This window comes from Muscardinus avellanarius (assembly GCF_963383645.1).
Source record: "Muscardinus avellanarius genome assembly, chromosome: 1".
In the NCBI taxonomy this organism is placed as follows: domain Eukaryota; kingdom Metazoa; phylum Chordata; class Mammalia; order Rodentia; family Gliridae; genus Muscardinus; species Muscardinus avellanarius.
In genome coordinates, this window is record NC_137786.1 from 11,972,058 (window position 1) to 11,992,776 (window position 20,719).

Genomic DNA, 20,719 nt, shown 5'->3' on the forward strand with positions numbered 1-20,719 from the left:
TATGATGTATAATTACAGTGCACCAATATAATTTTTTTATTGCTCAAAGAAGTTTTTAAAGCAAAAGCAAGATGATATATTTTGCCATCACTATTAACTATATTATGATGTGAGACATAATGCACCAGTAAAAGCATTTTAAAAAAGAAATTAGAGCCCTTAAAAAAGACTCAAACAAGGCCACCTCAATGTTACACAAAAAATTATTCCTTCAAAGGCATCTGCCCAATCCCCCTTTGTTCAATCTCAGACTGATGTAACTTATTTTAATCACTGTGGATAGGTTTGTTTTCTCGGTTGTCTTATTTAACTCTCCCCATTTTTCCCTTTTAAAACTTCTTCTTTGCTTCAATCTCTTTGAATACAATATTCTCAAAATTTATTCTGGTACCTCTCACTGTTTTTTCTCCTGACAATTCATACTTCTAACATCAACTTGGAAAAGTCTTCTCAATCCACACTCAGCCCAAATGTATTAGTAAACTCAGCATCCTTCTATTGAATCCATGTGGATCAAATATTTTATTCTTGTCATTTTTTCCTGCAAACTACTATTGATAGACTTTCAGTGTGGGGAAAATAGATTGGATATACAAACAAATTAACAAAAATAAGCCAGTAAAATCCAAATGAAAAATATAAACATGCATTAGCTATTTTCTCTAGCTAATACACAAATTCCTTATTTCTAATACAACCAAAATACCTAGGAAATTTTTTTTGTTTACCAAAAATATGTTTCAACATACAGTGACCATTCTGTTAAAGGCTCCTTATTTGTATGACTTGTAATTCTTTTTTATCAATGGTATAATGTAACAGGAAATATAAAATGTGAAGAACAATTTAGCATGCTCCTGGAACACTAAAATTTTTCTTCACTATTTGCTAGTATTGCCAAAAGTTTCATTGGTACCTGCAAATACTTTTTCAAATGATAAAACACTAAGAAGTTTTTATAAGCTATTTTTCTGTTGGTCTCCAAGGATTTGCTTTAAGTATTTGCATAAATAAATTATAAATGGATACATAACAGCTGACTGCATTGAGCAAGGAGCGGCTCAGCAGTGAATTTTAAACTAGTCTCAGCAGTGAGGAGGAGTGCTCAGTATCAGCTCAAGCTCAGGTTTTGATTTGTAATCCTTCACTGTTCCTCAGAACCTGTGACTTTCCAGGTGGTCTCTTTTGTGTCCTTCATCACACTTAATCTATCTCCCATCTAGCTACTTAGAATGAACACTCTATGTGGCTTTATTAAAATTGGCTTCTGCACAATGTATTGGGAAAACTTAATTGGCTTTCCAGGCAAGTCTGTTTGTGATCACACTTGATATGAATGCTAGGCATATTAGCCTAAGTGAAGAAATAAATGAAGAAAGTATTATGGTGGTCATAAAACATTACCAGAATGGGGCAAAACAACATGCTTCACAATATGTCTTGGCTCTCCCCACAAGACACCCAGCAACGGGCAGTAATGTATTGCCCGGTGAAAAACACCATTTGGCATTCAAATTAAAGCGAAGACAAGGCTCCTAATCTTGGCTCTGCACCCACACAACATAAACTCAAACTTGGAAACAATTAAGCAGGCCTATAAATCCAGAGCCCTGGGAGACTAAATGGATTCCTAAATCAGGGAAGGCACAAAGACAGCATACTCATCCAGAAAATGCACACAGTGGATTTCTGTGTGTTTCTAAGAAAAAGGAGTTCATAGGACATTTAGGACTTCGGATTAAATCTGTCAGAACATGTAAATTATAATGTTAGGTCATAACACAACTGTCATGTCAAAATAAAAGGTTTGAGCTGGGCACCATACATGCCTGGAATCCCAGGACTTAGAAGACTGAGACAGGAGGATCACAGGCTCAATGTCAGCCTCAAGAACTTAGTCAGATACTCAGCAACTTAGCAAGACCCTGTTTCAAAATAAAAGATAAAATAGTCTGGGGGTTTAGCTCAGAGGTAGAATCCCCCTGGCTTCAATCCCCAATACTCAAAAGTTTTGAATTCAAGGGATAAGAAAACATACTTTAAAGACTCATTGAAGGACTTTTAGTATTGATTCATTGTCTTAATCTGATGAGGTTATGGTTCATCAGCAAATAACAATTGTCTAAAGAAGAAGAAATCCCTGAAACTACTTCTTAGCTCTTGTCTCACCCCACCCAGAATAATTCCTTCCATACTTTATATTTTGTTTTTCCCCATATAGTAATATTTTTCTTTCTTTCCATTCCAATGAGAGAGTAGGAATATATGTACAAATACTGTCCATCTGGATGCTCAGAGGTATGATTTTCTAAGCTGAAGCAGAACCAGAAAAGCCTCCTAAGGTCCAGAGTGCCAAACAACACATTGAACTCTTGCAATGATAGTGCTGATGTTAAGTGCAACCCAGCATCAGTTTCACCATTGAAGATAGCTAAGAACATGTTTGTAGGTTTCCAGTGTCTTAGTCAAGTCAAATATCTGATTCTAAAGCTGACCTTGAATTCCTTCCTATATTTATAGATATTTGATGAGCACATGTTGGACACAGAAAATGTTAGCCAACATTTTTGGCAAACAGGGAAATGCAAATAAAAACTATACTGAGAGTTCATTTACCTCCAGTTAGAATGGCAATCACCTACAATATAAACAATATAAATACTGGTGATGACCTGGAAAAATAGGAGCTCTTAATACACTGCTGGTGGCAAATTAGTGTAGCCACTATGGAGATCAATGTGGAGGTTTCTCAAAAGACTGGGAATAAAACCATCATATGACCCAGCTAGACCACTACTGGTACCTTTCCAGAGGAATTGAAGTTATATTATATTATAGAATATTACAACAATACATACATTATAGACTATTTTAGTGATACATGTATGTCTAGGTTTGTAACAGCACAATTCACAATAGGCAAATTATGGAACCAGTCTAGATATCCATCAACAGATGAATGAATTAGAAATCTGTGGTATATACACACAGTGAAATTTTACTCAGCTATAAAGAAGAACAAAATTATGTTGTTTTCAGGAAAATGGGTGGAACTAGAGAATAATATGCGAATTGAGATCAGCCAGTCAAAGAAAGTGAATCTTTGTATGTTTCTCTCTTATGTAGAAGCTAAATGGAAATTGGGTAACAAAAGTGACTTCAGGTAAAGAAGGGGAGACTCTAGCAGAGCAACCAAGGGGGCTTAGAGGAGGGGTGAAAGAAAGCGGTCTTGATGAAGAGCAACAGCTCAAATAACACTATATACATATACAAAATGATCAATCATGTACACAGGGAAGGGAATAATATACCAATCTCAATAATGTGCACAGGGAATGGAAGGGTTTGGCATGAGATCCAGAGGAAAACACACCAAGTGCTCTGTGTATGAACATTTCTATCATTGAATCTATTCTAATGTATAGTTACAATGCACCATTAAAGTATAAAAATAAAAATAATGAATAAGTAAATAAAAATAGACCAGAATATATAAACCTCAAAAATGCTACTGGATTTCCTCATTTTTTTAAAAACCTACTAATTTATTAGTTTTCCAAAGCATTGCTCAATCTGGAGGACCATATTGTGAATGTAAGTGTACGATTTGTTTATAGCACATTATTTTTATGTAATATGGGGCTATTAATCAACCATAATCACACTATAATTTTCTTAAAAATAACTCAGTACTCACAAGAGAAAATCATTAAAACTGTAAAAGACAATTTTGCACCTTGTCAGGACCATATCATGGGAAAAAGTACACAGTAGATAATGTGGGAGGTATTGTCATTAAGAAAATGTTCTTATATATTTTATTATTTTATCATTACTGAAAGTTTTCATGTTGCAAACATTTCAGAGCTTACATTATACCACTTACTCACATAACTTATTTTATATAATGTTGCATCTTCCAATAAAAAGTATTGATAATAGCATCGTTGGTATTGTACATTTTTGTCTAGACTGTAAAATCGTATAAGCTACTTAGCTGTAAAATTTATGGTTGTCTCATCGTGTCTCTTGATACTGAGTTTTTTACCAGGAGACCTTTCTACTGCAAATGGCATTTAACATTCCTCATTCCAAATGACTTTGAAACACATTTCCCATCAGCCACTACTCTGTCCTGACAGCTCTAATAACAGGCACAACATGTCACTGAGAAAGGAGGACTCCCCAGCTCTCTAATCTAAACCAGGCTTTCCTGAAACTCTACCTTCAGATTCTGTGCTTACCTTCTATGTTTAGGGGACAGGCAACCAGTGTCCAGGACTCAGTTGGTGAGATGGCCCCTTTCTTTTTTGGGGATCTAAATGTAGATTTTTGTCTCTTCAGATCTGACTTTCCTTATGGTCCAATCAAATTAGGTCTCTGCAGGTGAAGAGCATTCACAGTAGCAATGTTGCTCAGGAACACCTGGACCATGGCTCTCACTGGTCCCCTGATGGGGACACGGCCTCACTAATGCTGAGTCAGTTTGATGTTTGCCAACATTCCCTGCAAAGAAGCTCAGAGAAAGCTGAGGTCAATTTCTATGGAATGGTAATGTATGTCTCACACATAAAAAGCAGTTCCTTATAAGATAAAATTTTCCCTTTTGTCTAAATTCTGGGAAGATCCTGTTTGCACAGGTAAGATCACAGCAGCTTCAGGCAGCACAGAGGAAACAGAAGACCAGGGGACCAGTGGAAGACCAGGCATGGATGCACAGTGGCTGTCGCAGCTCAGAGGAGCCCCTCACCACTGTTACACTCTGTGTCCTTAGTCAAAAATAAATAGGGACATAACTGTATTGAACTATTTCTTTCCTGGATCCTCTACTTTCCCCTTCCCTCCTCCCTTTCCCAGTCTTCCACTAATCTACTTTGATACACTATGATGCTCTGATAAAAGTATTTAAACATTAAGTGAGGCAAAATACACACCTTCCACCTGCTCCCCCTGACAACTGAAATGCTGAAGACTCCCCTTTTTTTCTTACTTGTGGTACCCAGTGTTTCCCTCCATAGCACTTCATCACACTGTTTTGGTTTGGTTTGGTTTGGTATTTTTCTTCTTTTTTATTGGTGAATACTACTTATAGAGGATGATTGGGTTTTATTGTGGCTTATTAGTACCCAAATAAAATAATCATTTAATCAATTTCATTCTCTAATACCTACCCCTGATTTCCTTCCTTTTCCCTAATGGTCTTCTGTCTAATTTCATGGCATACCTTTTATTTTGTTTTTGTTTGTTTGTTTGTTTGTTTGTTTTTCCCTCCTAGCTTCCACAAGAGAAAACACATCCTTATCAGCATTTCTTGTTACTTATATTCTTGATGATTGTCATTCCAGCTAGAGTGAGATGAAATCTCAGTGTAGTTTTGATTTGCATTTCCTTGATGGCTAAAGAGGTTGGACATTTTTAAAAATAATTGTTGGCCATTTATATTCCTTTTAAGAAGCATTTGTTCACTTAATTTGCCCATTTACTGATTTTTTGTATGGGGACTTTTTAGTATTTTATATATTTTGGTATTGATTATCTAAAGAATAGCAGGCAAAGATTTTATCAAAATTTGTAGGTTGTCTCTTCTTTAACTCACAATTTTGATATAATTTTCAGCATATCTCATATGTGTTATGCTATGAACTTAAAAATTGCTATTGTATATAGCTGCACACCTAAATAATTATTTTCTGTACCAGCTCCCATTTGGTGAATTCTGTGAGATTGGGCACTGTCATAATGTTTTTTCCACTCTTGTACCACAAATGTAGCAGAGTGCCTCACACACAAGGGATGTGAAATAAATATTTAATAAAGCAGTATTGGGACAGATAAAAAAAACACCATTATATCACTCTACAATGGAACCAAGCCCCTTGCAGTTTTTTTTCCCCACATCCAAGGCAGTCACAGACTATCACCTGCCAGAGACAACCAATTGGTCCCCCTGGCCCACCTGACTCAGGAGAATGCTGAGTGCCCTTCAGTTGTAGTGGGGCAGGGCTGGCAGCGGCGGGGTAGAAAGAGGCCCAAGGGGTGAACACTGGTTCAGATATATCATGTGTTAAACTCACTCCTAAACATTTCTAGCTGTTTCTATGGTCTTTTTTTCTGCTTTGGGGCTTCAAGACTTGCACACGCAAGTCTAACAGGTTGCAAATCACAAAATTATACAAATTACACAATATGAAATTATTTGACAAAAAATAAACTCTTGGAAGCTTATTTCGGAATATCTGTGGCAGTTACCACTCCCTTTCCAAGAAATAATTCCACTCAAGTATTTCCTGAAAACCTTTTATTCATTTATATCAATGTTCACAATTTCATTATTTATTCTTCAAATCAAAAGGACTGGTTTACCACAACTTACACAAATCAACTAATATATTAACCCATAATCTAAGAATCTGATTAGATGAAAGCACTATAATCCAAGATGATAGAAATCACACGAACTCTAAAGCCTAACTCTCATCAGAATTAGCAAAAACAATGATTTGGTCAAATCCCAGTGAAGGGGACAGGCACCTGTCCCCGGATAGTTCCTTCACCTCTGACAAAACCTTTTATCACTGAAAAACATGCATTAAGTAGTTCCAAGCTAACCATCCATTTGTAGACCACAATTCTAATTTAATACTGAACATGTTTTCTAGTCAATAGGTTTTCAACCAAGTAGTTCATAATTTTTAGCTAGAATTTAAAATAAAAAGGTGAAAAGTTCCTTAGACATTATTTTCCTAGTTAATAAAAACACTTATCAAAGTCATACACAATCAACTACTTTATGCTTTCCTTATTTTTCTTATAATTAATATATTTTTCAAGCCAACTCTTTATCATGCTGTCACACCTGATTTTATTCTTCCATGTTACTGTCAATTTTTTCTGCACAGGCAGATGAATTTTACAATTATAATTACAATTTGCTCCATATTTTGTAAATCATCTTTCATTTAATAGTATGTTTCACCATTTCTACCTTGTGAAATCTCTAATAAGGCAGAGTGTTACTACTGAACATTTAGATACTCTTTTCATTTTTGCTATTAAAAATGACTTTTTATTGGTGCATTGTAGTCATACATCTTAATGGTGTACAAGATGGTAGAGACATCCATGCACACATCACCCAGTTAGCCCTTACTCAATTTCCACCCATTCCCTCCCCTCCCTCCATCTCATCTTTGACTAAGTGATTGCTATTGATATGTTTGTTAAAGTACAACATGTGCATTAGAGAATTTCCCTCTTGCCTCCTCCCATCCTCTCAGTTAGGTTGCCTTAAAAACAATGTTTTCAGCCGGGCGTGGTGGCGCACGCTTGTAATCCCCGCGCTTGGGAGGCAGAGACAGGAGGATCGTGCATTTTCGAAGCCAGCCGCGCACGCTGGCTTAGGAGACCCTGTTTCCAAATAAAAATATAAAATAGGTCTGGGAGTGCAGCCCGGAGGTAGAAGGGCTTACAGGAACCCCAGTACCATCAATAATAATAATAATAATAATAATAATAATAATAATAATAATAATAATGTTTTCAGTCTTTTAAAGTGTCTCCTTGATAAAGAGAAAATAAGAATCAAAGCATATAAATGTTTTAATGGCTTATTCTCAGTTTAGTTAAACAACTGATCTAAAAAGTTTGGGTCCACTTACATGGCTCTAGCCATTTTTGAGTGTAGCAGTTTTAGAGGCACAGTGCCACGATTCATTTTTAGTTATGTTTTTAATTGTATGAGACTTCAATCAGTATCTCATACTAATTATAATTGGAATCAAACATTCTTCTGCATGCTTATACTATAGGTTTACATGAACAATCTCTTTGTATTTATTCTTAACCCATTCTGTTTTCTTCCATTTTTCAATTTTTTTTTAATTGGCTGCTTAAAAGGCTGAAAATAATTCTCTTACCCTGACATAAATGCAAATGGCAATAGAAGAAAAATCTGTAAAATCTTGCCATGTTACCTTGCAGAACCTGGCTGTTACTAGAACCACATTAACAGAATAATTCCTTCAAGGTAAATGCGCTCTGTTTAACCTGTCTACCTTCAGAGTGATATAAGAAGAAAGTGCATTATCATAGATTTGACGGCCATGCTTCATTAAGAAGTTGTGCATTTTACTTTTAAATGACTATTTTTTTAATTTTTATTAAATAATTTTTGCAGCACTAGGGATGGAACTCAGAGGCATTCTACCTCCAAGCTACACTCCAAGTCCCATTTTTTATTTTTTATTTTGAATCAGGGTCTCACTGAGTCCCAAAGGACCATACTAAGTAGCTGAGGCTGGCCACAAACTGCGATCTTCCTGTCTCAGTCTCCCAAATGTTGGGATTACAAGCATCTGCCACCATACCCGGCTTTGAGTAAAGAATTTTAACATATTCAGAGGTTGGTCATAAATGACAGTACAGGTAAAATGCAATTTAACACTGAACTAAAGAGTAGGGGAAATCTATACAACTTACTAAAGGCATGATAAACCTGATTTATGCACTGCTCGGTGCTCAGAGAGAAATAAAGGTGTAATGACGTGGATTTTGCATTTTCCAAAGCATCAGGTTGGGGAATTCCACGTTACTTGACATCACAAAGAAGGGCCACTCCACGGAGAACCCAGTGTTCAGGGGCCTGGGTGGTCTTGAGGTCCACAGCAGCAATATAGTTCAAATCCGTTCGAACTGGTTTCTTGTAGATGGGGCAGGAGTAAACCCGAGGATCCCGTAAAGCTGCAAAACAATTCATGAGAAAAGAACTTGATGGATTTATTTTAAGCCAGGGATTTAACCCAGGGGCATTCCATCTCCATGCTACACCCCGAGCCCTATTTTATATTTTGTTTTGAAACAAGGACTCACTACGTGCTCAGGTTCTCCTTTAAAGGACTGAGGCTGACCTTAAACTGTGATCCTCCTATCTCAGCCTCTCGAGTACTGGGATTACAGTCACGCTTTACGATGCCTGGTGAACTGAGTGGGTTTCTAATTTAAGCATCTGGGAGACAGAACAGAGCCAAACTCACACGGTCTGAAAGTCATTCCAAAGAAAGATGCATTTGGTAGAATGAGAGATTCCTCTAGAGGTCATAGAGTCCCAGCATGTGAAGCCGACACTGTCACGCTGGCTGAGGCGGGGCCATCCAGCAGTCTTAGATTGCCCCTGCCGGCCCCTTGTTGCACGACCTTGACAGTAACCTGTGCCCTTGTATGTCGTCCTCTTTCTCTTCTGTCAACACAATGTTGTGTTGCCTCCACATGTTCTCCTTGACCCCCAATCGTGTACACACACTCTGTTTTCTTTCCCCTATGCTTTTGCCTTTGAAACAAACCACCGGCCACTTTCAATCAGGCACTCAGCACCAGTAAACATTACTTCATTGCTAATATTCAAAAGTCTCATCTTCAACCGTCTATGCCATTGTCCACATCGCACTGAAATCACAAGACAGAGGGTGCCTCTCTCCCTTACCCCCAGACAAACCAGGTACTGCGAACTCCCTGCGTATGCAAAGAGGCATAGCGTAGTTCAACTTGCTCAGATTCCATTCTGCCTTGTTGAAATAGATGCAGCTTCCAAAACCATATAGAGTGAAGAACAACCGGTGGGTTTCCATCCTTCAAACGTCCTCACTAATGCATCCGTGCCTACACAGAGAAAGGCTGCCTTTCTCTCCAGGCTCAGAAACCCCATGTTCAGGTGCAGATCCAGGTCTGCAGGAGCGTTAAACTCACAAGATTCATGCAGACCCTCTTCAAGAAAAAGCATAAAATTTAACAAACACAAAATCAGGCTTTGGCAGGAACCTGTGGCTGGAGCAGCCTGGAAGTTCAAGGTTCATTAGCTCCTTGTGAAACAGGAGCCCTCCCACAGCAGTTTCCCTGCACATCTTACATCCTTCGCGGGAAGCAGGTAATTATTTCATATTCTCTTCCAGATTGCACATGTTTTTAAGGATGAGAGTTGTGCCTGCACTCATGCTTTGCACTCCTCTGAGAGGTGATCACAGCATTATAAATGACTCTCCTGTAAGGACTGAGGAGAAGTCACATTTAACTAGCAAGACAAGCTCTGTTTGGAGACTTGGGTTACAAGCACAGGCACTGAGACATGGAAACAAGTAACTCTAAACGCCCAGCTCTAACATGTCTGAGTTATTGAGTTCGCTTCCCCCAAATAATTTGCTCAATGATTTATCTTTTTTTTCCCCTAACAAATGTCAGCAGCAAAGCACTATCAGAAGTTAAAGCCTCTTTATTTGGCCCAATAAAACCTTCAACCTGTTGTGCCATGTGTTTTTATACATCCACCATAAATTAATTACTTTTAAGAGAAGTTAAATAATTGAGTATGATAATATTATACATAAATTTCAATATAAAATAAATATTCTAAAGTAGTGACACATAACCAGGGATGACTCTACCTTCGGGGATGTTTACCATTCCCTGGATTCATTTTTGGTTTTCACCAAGCTTTGGCCTTGCTACTAGCATTTAATGGGTAGAAGCCAGGGATGCTGCTAAAATACCATAACATTTAGGATAGCCTCCTACCACAGAGTTATCCATACCAAAAATATCAATCGTACCAAGGCTGAGGAACCCTATTCATAAAAAATAAAGTTGTTGGTACTTTACAGTATTTGGGCATACCATATTCACTTAATCCCACGAAATTAATCATTACAAATAACCTAAAACAATATAATACCTAATTCTTTCATTTGGGTATTTTTTCAATTACTCTAATATCAATAATAGTAGTAATTAGATATTTTCATATATATATATATATATATATATATATATATAAAACTCTCGTCAACTAAGTAAATAACACTGAATTATGGAATGATAAGTATACTGAAATATTCAAATCCTTTAACCCTGGGATCTGTAAACCCATAATAAATATATAACTAATTACTATTCTTGCTACAAATTTGATTTAGAACCATTTTACAGACCTTGACATAAGCTGTTATATCCTTACATCTGAACATCATGATAATTACAATAATTACACCTTGTGAAGTGTTTGGCTACTTGAATTTAATCCCGCTAAAAGAATATTGGAATTTTAAAAAAAAGCATTCTTTAGACAAGTAGATTAAAATTTCTCCGAATTTCTTATCCAATTTTATTTACTTTTAATTGCTTCAGGACTCAAGGTGCCCACGCCAAGTCGCAGCCTGCAGCATGCTGTGCGGCAGGATCAGAAGCCACTAAAAATGAGATTCCACAGTAAAAATGCTGACAGATGCTAAACAGCCACATAAACAGATGATCGCAACCGTTCCCCTGCTTAGACAAATAACTTTGAAGACAAAAATAAGCATGCCAGGTAGGTAGAACAAATCAGCTACATATGTTTGAAGCCTTAGGGTTCCAGAAAAAGGAACAGAGAGAAGTGGCTATGAAGACTGGTGAGCTCTACACTTTAGCACTTAATGGTTTTCCTTAAATACCTCGGAAGTCAGGATTTCATTTTCTAACTATTTAACTTCCATACCTACCCTACAGTTTTCATCTGCACGTTAATATTTACTATATATATTTTTCCAAGATCCATAGTAACCAAGTTACATAACCTTTAAATTATTCCTTTATTTAACCTCCTTGGTACTAATAACATTTAAATTATTACACAGTTCACTTTTATATATAATTCTTTTAATCCTTTAAAAACTGTATGGCTAAAATGTTAATAATAGTGACAATAATAAAACTCTTTATTGTGTGCCTACTGTGTGCTGGCACTGTCAGGTAAATCTACCAGCCCTATGTGGTATCATTAAATAATTTTGAGAAGTAGAGTAGACAAGGAGGTGAATTACTTGGCCAAGATTACAAGGCTGCAGTAGCAAGCTAAGGATCAGACCTGGCCAGGACGGATCATAATCTATGCAATACTTGGATGTACTATGTAGGTGTGCATTTATGTCTTTCTAAGAAGACAGGAAAAGAAAGAGGAGATGACTAGTTACCTGAGTTTCACTTGTGGCATATTTGAGCTTCCTTCAAAGCCACATGACTAATGACTCAGGCTATTTACCCAAGATAACAATTTAAATACCCCACACCCTGGTCCTAACCTGGAGGATGAGGGCCTGCACTCCTTGAGCCATGGAGGCCTTTGGGATGAGAGACCAATCCACAGAGGCTGTCACTGGATCTGGCCCTACCCATAGCCTATTCCTCCAGGTATCTGAGAATAATGTGCCATGATTTCAACAGGCAAAGAAATGGTCTACATTCTCAAGCTTCGTCCCAGTCGTCCCAGTTCCAAGAACCCCCCTCAGCACAGAATCTTAGGCAGAATACCACCCACAGTGAAGCCCAGATGTTTGCATACCCCCACAACGGGCAAAAGCACCTGTCAACGAAAGCTGAAATAACATTTAGCTAAAGAGTTATTTTGTTATAATTATTAGCACATCTTTATTATACAAATAACTGTGACATTCTCATACATGCATATATATAATCACTTGATTAAGTCTACCCTCTTACACATTACCTTTCACTAAAACCAATTCCCCTGACTCGCATTCCATGGCCTTGATAGATTTTCATTTTATCAGGCTGGAAGGATTAAACACTATGGGGCACAGAGGTAAAAAGGTGGTCTTCCATTCACATTATGTGGCTCTCCCCTCTGTGTACAGTCTTAGAAGTGATCAGAAGGCACTGAGGGTATTATTGGCATTTATTTTTATAATAATGTGGTACTGGGGACTGAACCCAAAAGCATTCTACCTGAGAAACATCCTCAACCCTATTTTATTTTTTATTTTGACAAAGGACCTTGCTAAGCTACTGTACATTGGCCTCAAACCTGGGATCCTCCTGTCTCAGCCTCTGAAGTACTGGGACTACAGACAAGTGTGTGCCACCACCTTCAGCACACATAGGGTACTCTTAAGCCCTTCTTCCCTAGCAGGAAATAACCCAAAGCACTTCAGCCACCCTGAGACACCTCCCATACTCTGTTTCTGCTTAGTGATCAGAAATCCACAAAGCTCCTTCCTCATGCCCCCACATGTTCCAGTCACTGTTTATTCGGTAGCTGTTTTCAGTTACAACATTAAAGTTTGCTTAGAAATGTTGTTCTCTCCATATAATAAATCTCTAGAGACTTATCTTTCCAGGATTAGCCTCTTTTTCTTCAGCTTTCTTTGAGAATAGATCTAGAGTTTGTGCCTGTGGCTTTATTCTCTTAGTGGAGCATGATTTTGGTAATTTTCCATGTTATTTTAGTAAGAAATATTAATTTAAAAATTTAGGGGTAGAGCTGGGCGTGCTGGCGCACGCTTGTAATCCCCGCGCTTGGGAGGCTGAGACAGGAGGATCGCACAGGTTCGAAGCCAGCCTCAGCTACTTAGTGAGGCTCACAGCAACTTAGTGAGACCATTTCAAAAAAAAAAAAAATTAGGGGTATATAATGGTCTTAAATTAAATACCAAATATCTTCTTTGAGGAAAGAAATAATCCAGTCCTGCTGTGTCGGGGCCCGCTCGGCTAGATTGGGATGGGGCGGTGGCTCAAGATGGCGCCTAGGCATGTTGCCAAGTCACGAGGCTCACGAGGCTGGCGGTGCCCTGAGCCTGCACAGTGAGCCCTATCAAGCGCCCTACGGATGACCAGTGACGCAGCGCCTCGTGCTACCACCAGCCCGCCTATGAGAGGGTTAGAAATCTGCATGCCCTAAAGCTTTGGGTTGGTGGGGTGATGAGGGAGGGGTTAGGAGACTGATATATATTTGCCTGCTGTGCGCATTGAGAGGGGGAAGCATTAAAGAGGAAGCATCATCAACAGACTTGGCGTTTGTGTCTTCTTTCCCGGGGCTCTGCAGGACAGAGCCTTAGGGACGCGACACTGCTGCAAACTTATTTTCTATCTTTTCTTTTAGGTACTGAGAATTGAATCCAGAGTCATTCTACCTCTTTGCTACACCCCAGTCATATTTAATTCTTTATTTTGAAGCAGGGTCTCCCTAAGTTGATGAAATAGGCCTTCAACCTTCTGCCTCAGCCTTTCAAGCACTGGGATTACAGGTGCCACCAATCCTGGTTATTTTTATTTTTTTAAATAGGGTCTTGCTAAGTTGCTGAAACCGACCTCAAAGCTGGGAATCTACTGTTTAAGCCCTCTACATATGGGGATTACAGGCATCCATTACTATACCTGGCTTCTAAATTTCAATTATTTTGAGTGATAAATGATATAATTTGATATTCATGTAAAAACTATTAACCACGATCATTTGTATTTTAGAATACTGCACTTGAGATGTCCTCTGGTCCCTAATGACTCTACAGCTCTTCTTCTCAATTAAAGCCCCATTCAATTATTGAAACTAAATTACCAATAAATGTATATCATGGAACGAGTAATAGGAATGTTAGTTTTCTATCACTAAACAAACACTTCTTCAAGAGCAAAGCTATTTAGCAAAACAAGTTTCCACCAACTTCTACTGAAACCAAAAAAGAACAAGAACTACAGTTTTTCTTGTTATTACTTTGAAATTAGTCCCTTTTTTGTGCTTATTTTATTTTCTCCCTTACCTGCTGCTAATGAGTATCACCATTGACTAATGCCCAGCAGGATTAGTACAGCTGTGCTATAAAAATCTCTTCTTAAAGAATAAAAAATTGCCTGTATTATGAAATTATTATTGTATTACTACCATGCTGAGATGTACAATGTCAAATTGCCATGCAATTTTGTAGTTTAGTCACAAGAAAAGAAAAGTAACACCTAACTCCACATGAGAAAGACTTTTCTTTCATTTTATAAGGGAAACATTTTTACAGCATGTTGACTACATGTAATGATATGATAAAGCAAACTTTCTCAAATACTATTTTTGGCTAAAAGAACGTTTGACTAGTGTTTCTTTCTATTTCTTTCTTTATTTCTTTCTTTCTTTCTTTCTTTCTTTCTTTCTTTCTTTTTTTTTTTTTTGGTGGTACTGAGGATGGAACCCTTCTACCTCTGGGCTATACTCCCAGACCAATTTTATATTTTTATTTGGAAACAGGGTCTCTTAGGCCAGCAAGGCTGGCTTCGAACCTGTGTGATCCTCCTGTCTCTGCCTTCCAAGTGTGGGGATTACAAGCGTGCGCCACCACGCCCGGCTTGACTAGTATTTCTATAAACTAGCTATTGCCCTATGACTTCACACTATCCTAGAACCCAAAACTACAAATCTAGGAGCAGGGTGCTTCTCTAAGCCTGATCAGACACATCCTTTTAGACTCAGCTAAAAAATATTGAGTTATACCATATGCCAAGCAGTGTACTGAGAACCTTCACTCTCCTTATCTGATGCTCTGAACTCCCTTCCACAGGCTCCCCTTTCTTTTTTCTTTAAAGGCTAATTCTCTCCCAGGATCATCTAAGATGGCCTCTGAAACACAAACCTCTCTGAGCTAATGTCTCTCTAGAAAATAATTGTAAAGGTTAAATAAGACATCTATAAAGTGTTCTCAATGAGTGTCAATTCTTTCTTCCAACCCAATGATTCTCTCTTCTCTCTTCCTTGCAGTAGTTTATATTTAGAATGTCCCCTTAGCCCTCATGGAAAAAAGGCAGCAATATTGGGAGTAAGGTTTGGTTGCTAAGTAGTGGTCTCTGCCTCTGGCCTCAATGACAAGAGAACTCAATTTTATGTTATTTACTCTTCTCTCCTCTCCTCTATTCTTTCTTTCTCTTTTATTTCCTTCTTATTCCTCTTTTTTATCTTTCTTTTTCTTCTTTTACCTCCTCTTCCTCCTTCTTCTTTTCCTCTCTTCTCTCTTCTCTCTCTCTCTCTCTCTCTCTCTCTCTCTCTCTCTCTCTCTCTCTCATGCCTTGAGCTCAACAAATGCTGGCTTCACATAACAGTCTTCAAAAAAAAAAGGGCAAATAAATTTTCCTTTCTCTATGCTGCATGGTCAATTGTTTTGGATTATAACAAAGAGAATGTTGAATGAGACACCTACCCCATCTTCACCTTCTACCTAAAGAATTTCCTTTAAGTGCAAGATTTGTTGTTCATCTAAACAATGCTGAGATCCAAATTCCCTGGACTAAGACTGTCTTCTAAATCCAAACTCTTGAAAGGAGCCAACTTAGTGGAAAGAGAGGAGACCTACCCTGTCATTTCAGCTCTGTGGCTTACCAGCTATTTAAATGTACTTGTTATTTAAGTTCCCTGGGACTTAAATAACATCTTTCCACTACAGTAAAGATAAAATATGAATAAGAATAATGACTTTCTAGATTCTTTATAAGAAAAAAATGCATGTCCCTAGGGGAATTATTAGCACATACCATAAATTAAAAAGAATTGAATGAAGCTGTTTTCCTTAAATTTATTTCATTTTTCTTGTGATTATTGTTGAGAGTCTATCAAGAACTCTACTGGATATACCAGAGATATATCATCATCACTTTGTTCAAAACCAGATTTAGACTCTTTACCTCTCTGAAAGAAATTTTCTTCTTCCTTTAGTGTTCTCTAGTCAAAATAAATAGATTTGTACTTAGGTTACAAGACCAACACCGAATTCTCAAGAGAGAATTAACCCATAGCTCAGGGGTAAACTGTGGGGAGATAGGCTTTCAAGGAGCCCAGAATGCTGGCCTTGATCTCAGCTCAAGAATCAGTGAGTCTATTATAAATCATAAATAAGTTCTTAAATAATTTCATAAATAATATCCATATCATCTCTCTCTAATCAGAAACATATAATTGAAAGGTTATGTCCTTTTGGAATGATGAAGTGGTATTGTAGCAGGAATTGGGCTTCTCTTTCAACTCTGACAAAATTATACTTAGAGGTACCAGAAGAAAACCATTACAAGCCACATATGCCATTGGGAGCAGAAGTGACAAGAAATGCCACACTAAGAAGGGACTCAACTGTTTACATTCCTCTGCCTCTAAGGTCCTTGTGCCTCGTGTGGAGAGGCCCTTCCGACCAATTAACCATCCATTTTCTTTTTTTCTTTTTTTTTTTTTATTGGTGCACTGTATTCATACATCATAGTAGGATACATACTTTTGTAGACATACATGCACACTTTTCCCAGTCAGCCCCCACCCAATCCCCACCCCATTCTCTCCCTATCCCTCCCTCCCATGCTTGGCTTAGTAGTTGACATCTAGTATCATGGCAATTTATCTAAAATTAAAAATGATAATCTCACATAACAGTTTCATTTGTCTTATACCAAGCTTTTGATGACTTAAAGATAACATTTCAATATTTCTTTTTGCTTTCTTTCTTACCAGAGAATATTTTTTTTCTATTTTTTAGGTGAAACTATCATATATTTATATATTTATTTTTCAGAAAAAAATCTATCCTAATGTGGAATATGGACTCTAGGTACCCAAAACGATCTTGAAAAAGAACAAAGCTAGAAGATATATATTTTCTGATTTCAAACCATATAAAGCTACAATAATTGAAACAGTGTAGTACTGTTCTAAAGGCAGATATATAAACCATTGGAGTTAAATAAAAGACTAGAGCTAAATTCTTCCCTAGATTGTCAAGTTATTTTTGACAAGGTTTCCACGAACATTTGGTGGTGGAAATATTAATCTTTTAACTAAATATTGTTAAAAATAATAATTACATGGAAAAGAATAAAATTGGACCCTTACCTAATCCCATATGCAAATATTAACTCAAAATAGATAATAGAACTAAATATAAACCTTAAGACTATAAACTTTTAGGAGAAAATCTGGGTCATAAAACCTCACAACATTGAAATTGGCAGTGATTTCTTGGTTATGATTTCAATGGCACAGGCAACAGAGGAGTATACAAACTCCCTAAAAAGTAAAAAAAATATTGTATATCCAAAGACAATGTAAACAGAGTTAACAGTTACTAATAGAATGGGATAAAATATTTCTAATTGCTATATCTGAAGGTATATTAATATTCCAACTAGAAATCCTAAAAATTAACAACAATAAAGGCAAACAATACCCTTTAGAGATAGGTAAAAGACTAACATAAATAATGAATCTCCACAGATAACCAATCTTAGTTGTCTGTTGGATGGAAAATCTTGTTTCTCTAGTTTTGGAGTGTGTTACCTATTTCTTCTTTGTAGTTAATCTCTTTGAGTATCTTCTCTAGTGCTGGTTTTGAAGACATAAATTTCTTCAGTTTCTGTTTGTTATGGAAGCTTCTTATTTCTCCATCTAATTTGATAGAAAGTTTTGCTGGGTAGGAAATTTTTGGCTGGAAGTTGTTTTCTTTCAGAGTTTGGAATATGTTACTCCAAGCCCTTCTGGCTCTCATAACTTGGTTTGGGAAGTCTGGAGTGATTCTAATTGGTTTGCCTCCGAATGTCACTTGACCCTTTGCTTTTGTTGCCTTTAAGATTCTCTGCTTGGCTTCCACATTGGTCATTTTGAAAATTATGTGGCATGGGGATCCTCTTCTCTGATCCTGTCTAAAGGGAGTTCTGTAAGTTTCCTGGACCTGTGTATCAACCTCTTGCTCTATGTCTGGAAAATTTTCTGCTATTACTTCCTTGAAGAGATTGTTGATCCCTTTGGTTTCACTTTCTTTTCCCTCCTCTATTCCAATTACTCTTAGGTTAGCTCTCTTAAAATGGACCCATATTTCTTCAATATCAGATTCCTGCTGTCGGATATTTTTTCCTAGATTAGAAACTATGTGTTCATTTTTGGATTGCTCATCTTCTAAGAGCGAGATTCTGTTCTCCATGTGTTCTAATCGGTTGTTTGTGCTTTGAATTGAGGCCTTTACTTCATTAATTGCATCCTTTATCTCTTTTTGGCTCTCTCTGAGTTCTTTTCGAAGCACCTCTATTATTTCTACAGTTATTTTCCTGATTTGATCTTCTAGAAATCTCTGATTTTCTGTTTTATCGGGTTCTGATGTTGTGGGGTTGTGGGCATTTATTGCTCTAGTATTATTCCTCTTTCCCATGATTTCGGAAGTTTGTGCCTTCTCTGGGTTCTTCCCTTGGGTCACTATGACTTCACTTAAGGTGTTCTGGATCTCGAGTCAGTAGTATCTCAGACCCCACTACTCCTTTACTGGGTTGTAGCACAGAGTCTCCGACCCAGAGAGTCGATAGAGGCTGCTTTAGACTGTGGGGCGTGCCAGGTTGCACGTTCTCCTATGGTGTGATATCTCTGCCACCGCCCCTCCCCCGCTGGGTCAAGTCCCAGGGAGTACAGTACTGGGATTTCTCCTCTGTGGCCCGCAATTTGACTCACTGTTCTTGAATACACAGATGTAGCTGTACTGGCCTCGCTGAATTCGGTGCTGCTGCCGCTGGTGGCAATATGGCGCCGCTGTACGCCCTTGGCTGTGGGGCTGGTGTTTTTCTTCTTGGTTTTGATTTCCACTCTGAATCCCTGCAGCGTGTGCTGAGCTCGGCCACTGGAAGCTTTAGATGCTCTCTGCGTGGAGAAATCCTGCCTGGCTGTTCCACAGTGGCTCACCTCGGCTTGCTGTAGCCGTCCCGTGAATTCGCCGGTGCCGCCGGCAGTATGGTGCTGCTGCCGCGTCCTCGGGCGTGAGGACGGTGTATCTCCTCTGTGGCTCTGTTCTGAGTCCACTTTCTCTCTGGAGCCTGGTGATTTTTTGTTTCACTGATGATGGTGTTTTCTGGCTATGAAAGGCGCTGATTTTGTGGTAATGGAGATTTGTTGTTAGCGGGGCTCTTAAGCCCCGCTTTTCTCGGTCGCCATCTTCCCGGAAGTCTCCCATTTTCACTTGATGAAAGTAAGCAAGAAATCCAAAAACACGCTGGGCTTGGTGGCGCACGCTTGTAATCCCCGCGCTTGGGAGGCAGAGACAGGAGGATCGCGCAGGTTCGAAGCCAGCCACGCACTGGCTTAGGAGACCCTGTTTCCAAATAAAAAATGTAAAAATAGGTCTGGGAGTGTAGCCCGGAGGTAGAAGGGCTTCCAGGAACCCCAGTACCACCAAAAAAAAAAAAAAAAATCCAAAAACACTCAAGCCATTCTCAATTCTCTTCTTCCCTCTTCTCATGAAAAGGCTACCCAGGCTTCTGTATGTACTAGGTATTGCTCATCTCCACCTCACTCCTGTCCCCTTACCCTATTTTTGTTGCTTCTGTTCTTTATAATCTGCTAAATTGTTCCCAAAACTTGCCCCTGGAATCCCTCCTCTCAGAATTTCTTTTCTTCTTTATCCATGGTCCCATGGGAATTGCTTATATATACATATACATATATGTGTATTCACAACACTCATGTATGCAACAGCTTAAAGTCTTAAGAAAGTCAGCCCCATCCCTCATCCTTTGGTACTCTCTCCCATGCCATCCTCAATCTCTGCCAGTGACACCACATTGAAGCCCAGGCTCGCCACATCCTGAAGCACCATGGGCTCTCACGTACACTCTCTGACTTTATCAGTCCCCACTCCTGCCCTTCATCACCTTGTCCAGCTACACACACCTCTCTTTTCCTCACACACAGCATACCCTTGCACCTTGTGCTTCTATAATCTTCTTGCCTCTTGGTGTACACCAATTCCTTTCCTTCTCAGGTTCAGTTCAATGTTCTTTCTTCATCGAATTCCTGTATCATTACATGCTCTTGTATATGTGTGGTTTATCTGTGCTTTCTTCTTAAATAAGTGGGTGTTTTTTCTATAGCTAATTCCTATGATTCCCATTAGTTATGTCCTAC

The 20,719-nt window shown here is 38.3% G+C and overlaps 1 protein-coding gene across 1 annotated transcript in view; it reads right to left on the reverse strand.

The window, feature by feature from the left end:
- Positions 1-8,587: 8,587 nt before the first annotated feature.
- The window catches only part of DNAH5 (dynein axonemal heavy chain 5), a gene marked incomplete at its 3' end in the record, with an annotated part of 279,406 nt that continues 267,274 nt past the window's right edge, over positions 8,588-20,719 (reverse strand). Inside the window, exon 79 of the mRNA XM_080703060.1 lies at positions 8,588-8,739. Coding sequence (XP_080559186.1) covers positions 8,588-8,739 — 152 coding nt within the window. The remainder of the gene's footprint in view (positions 8,740-20,719) is intronic.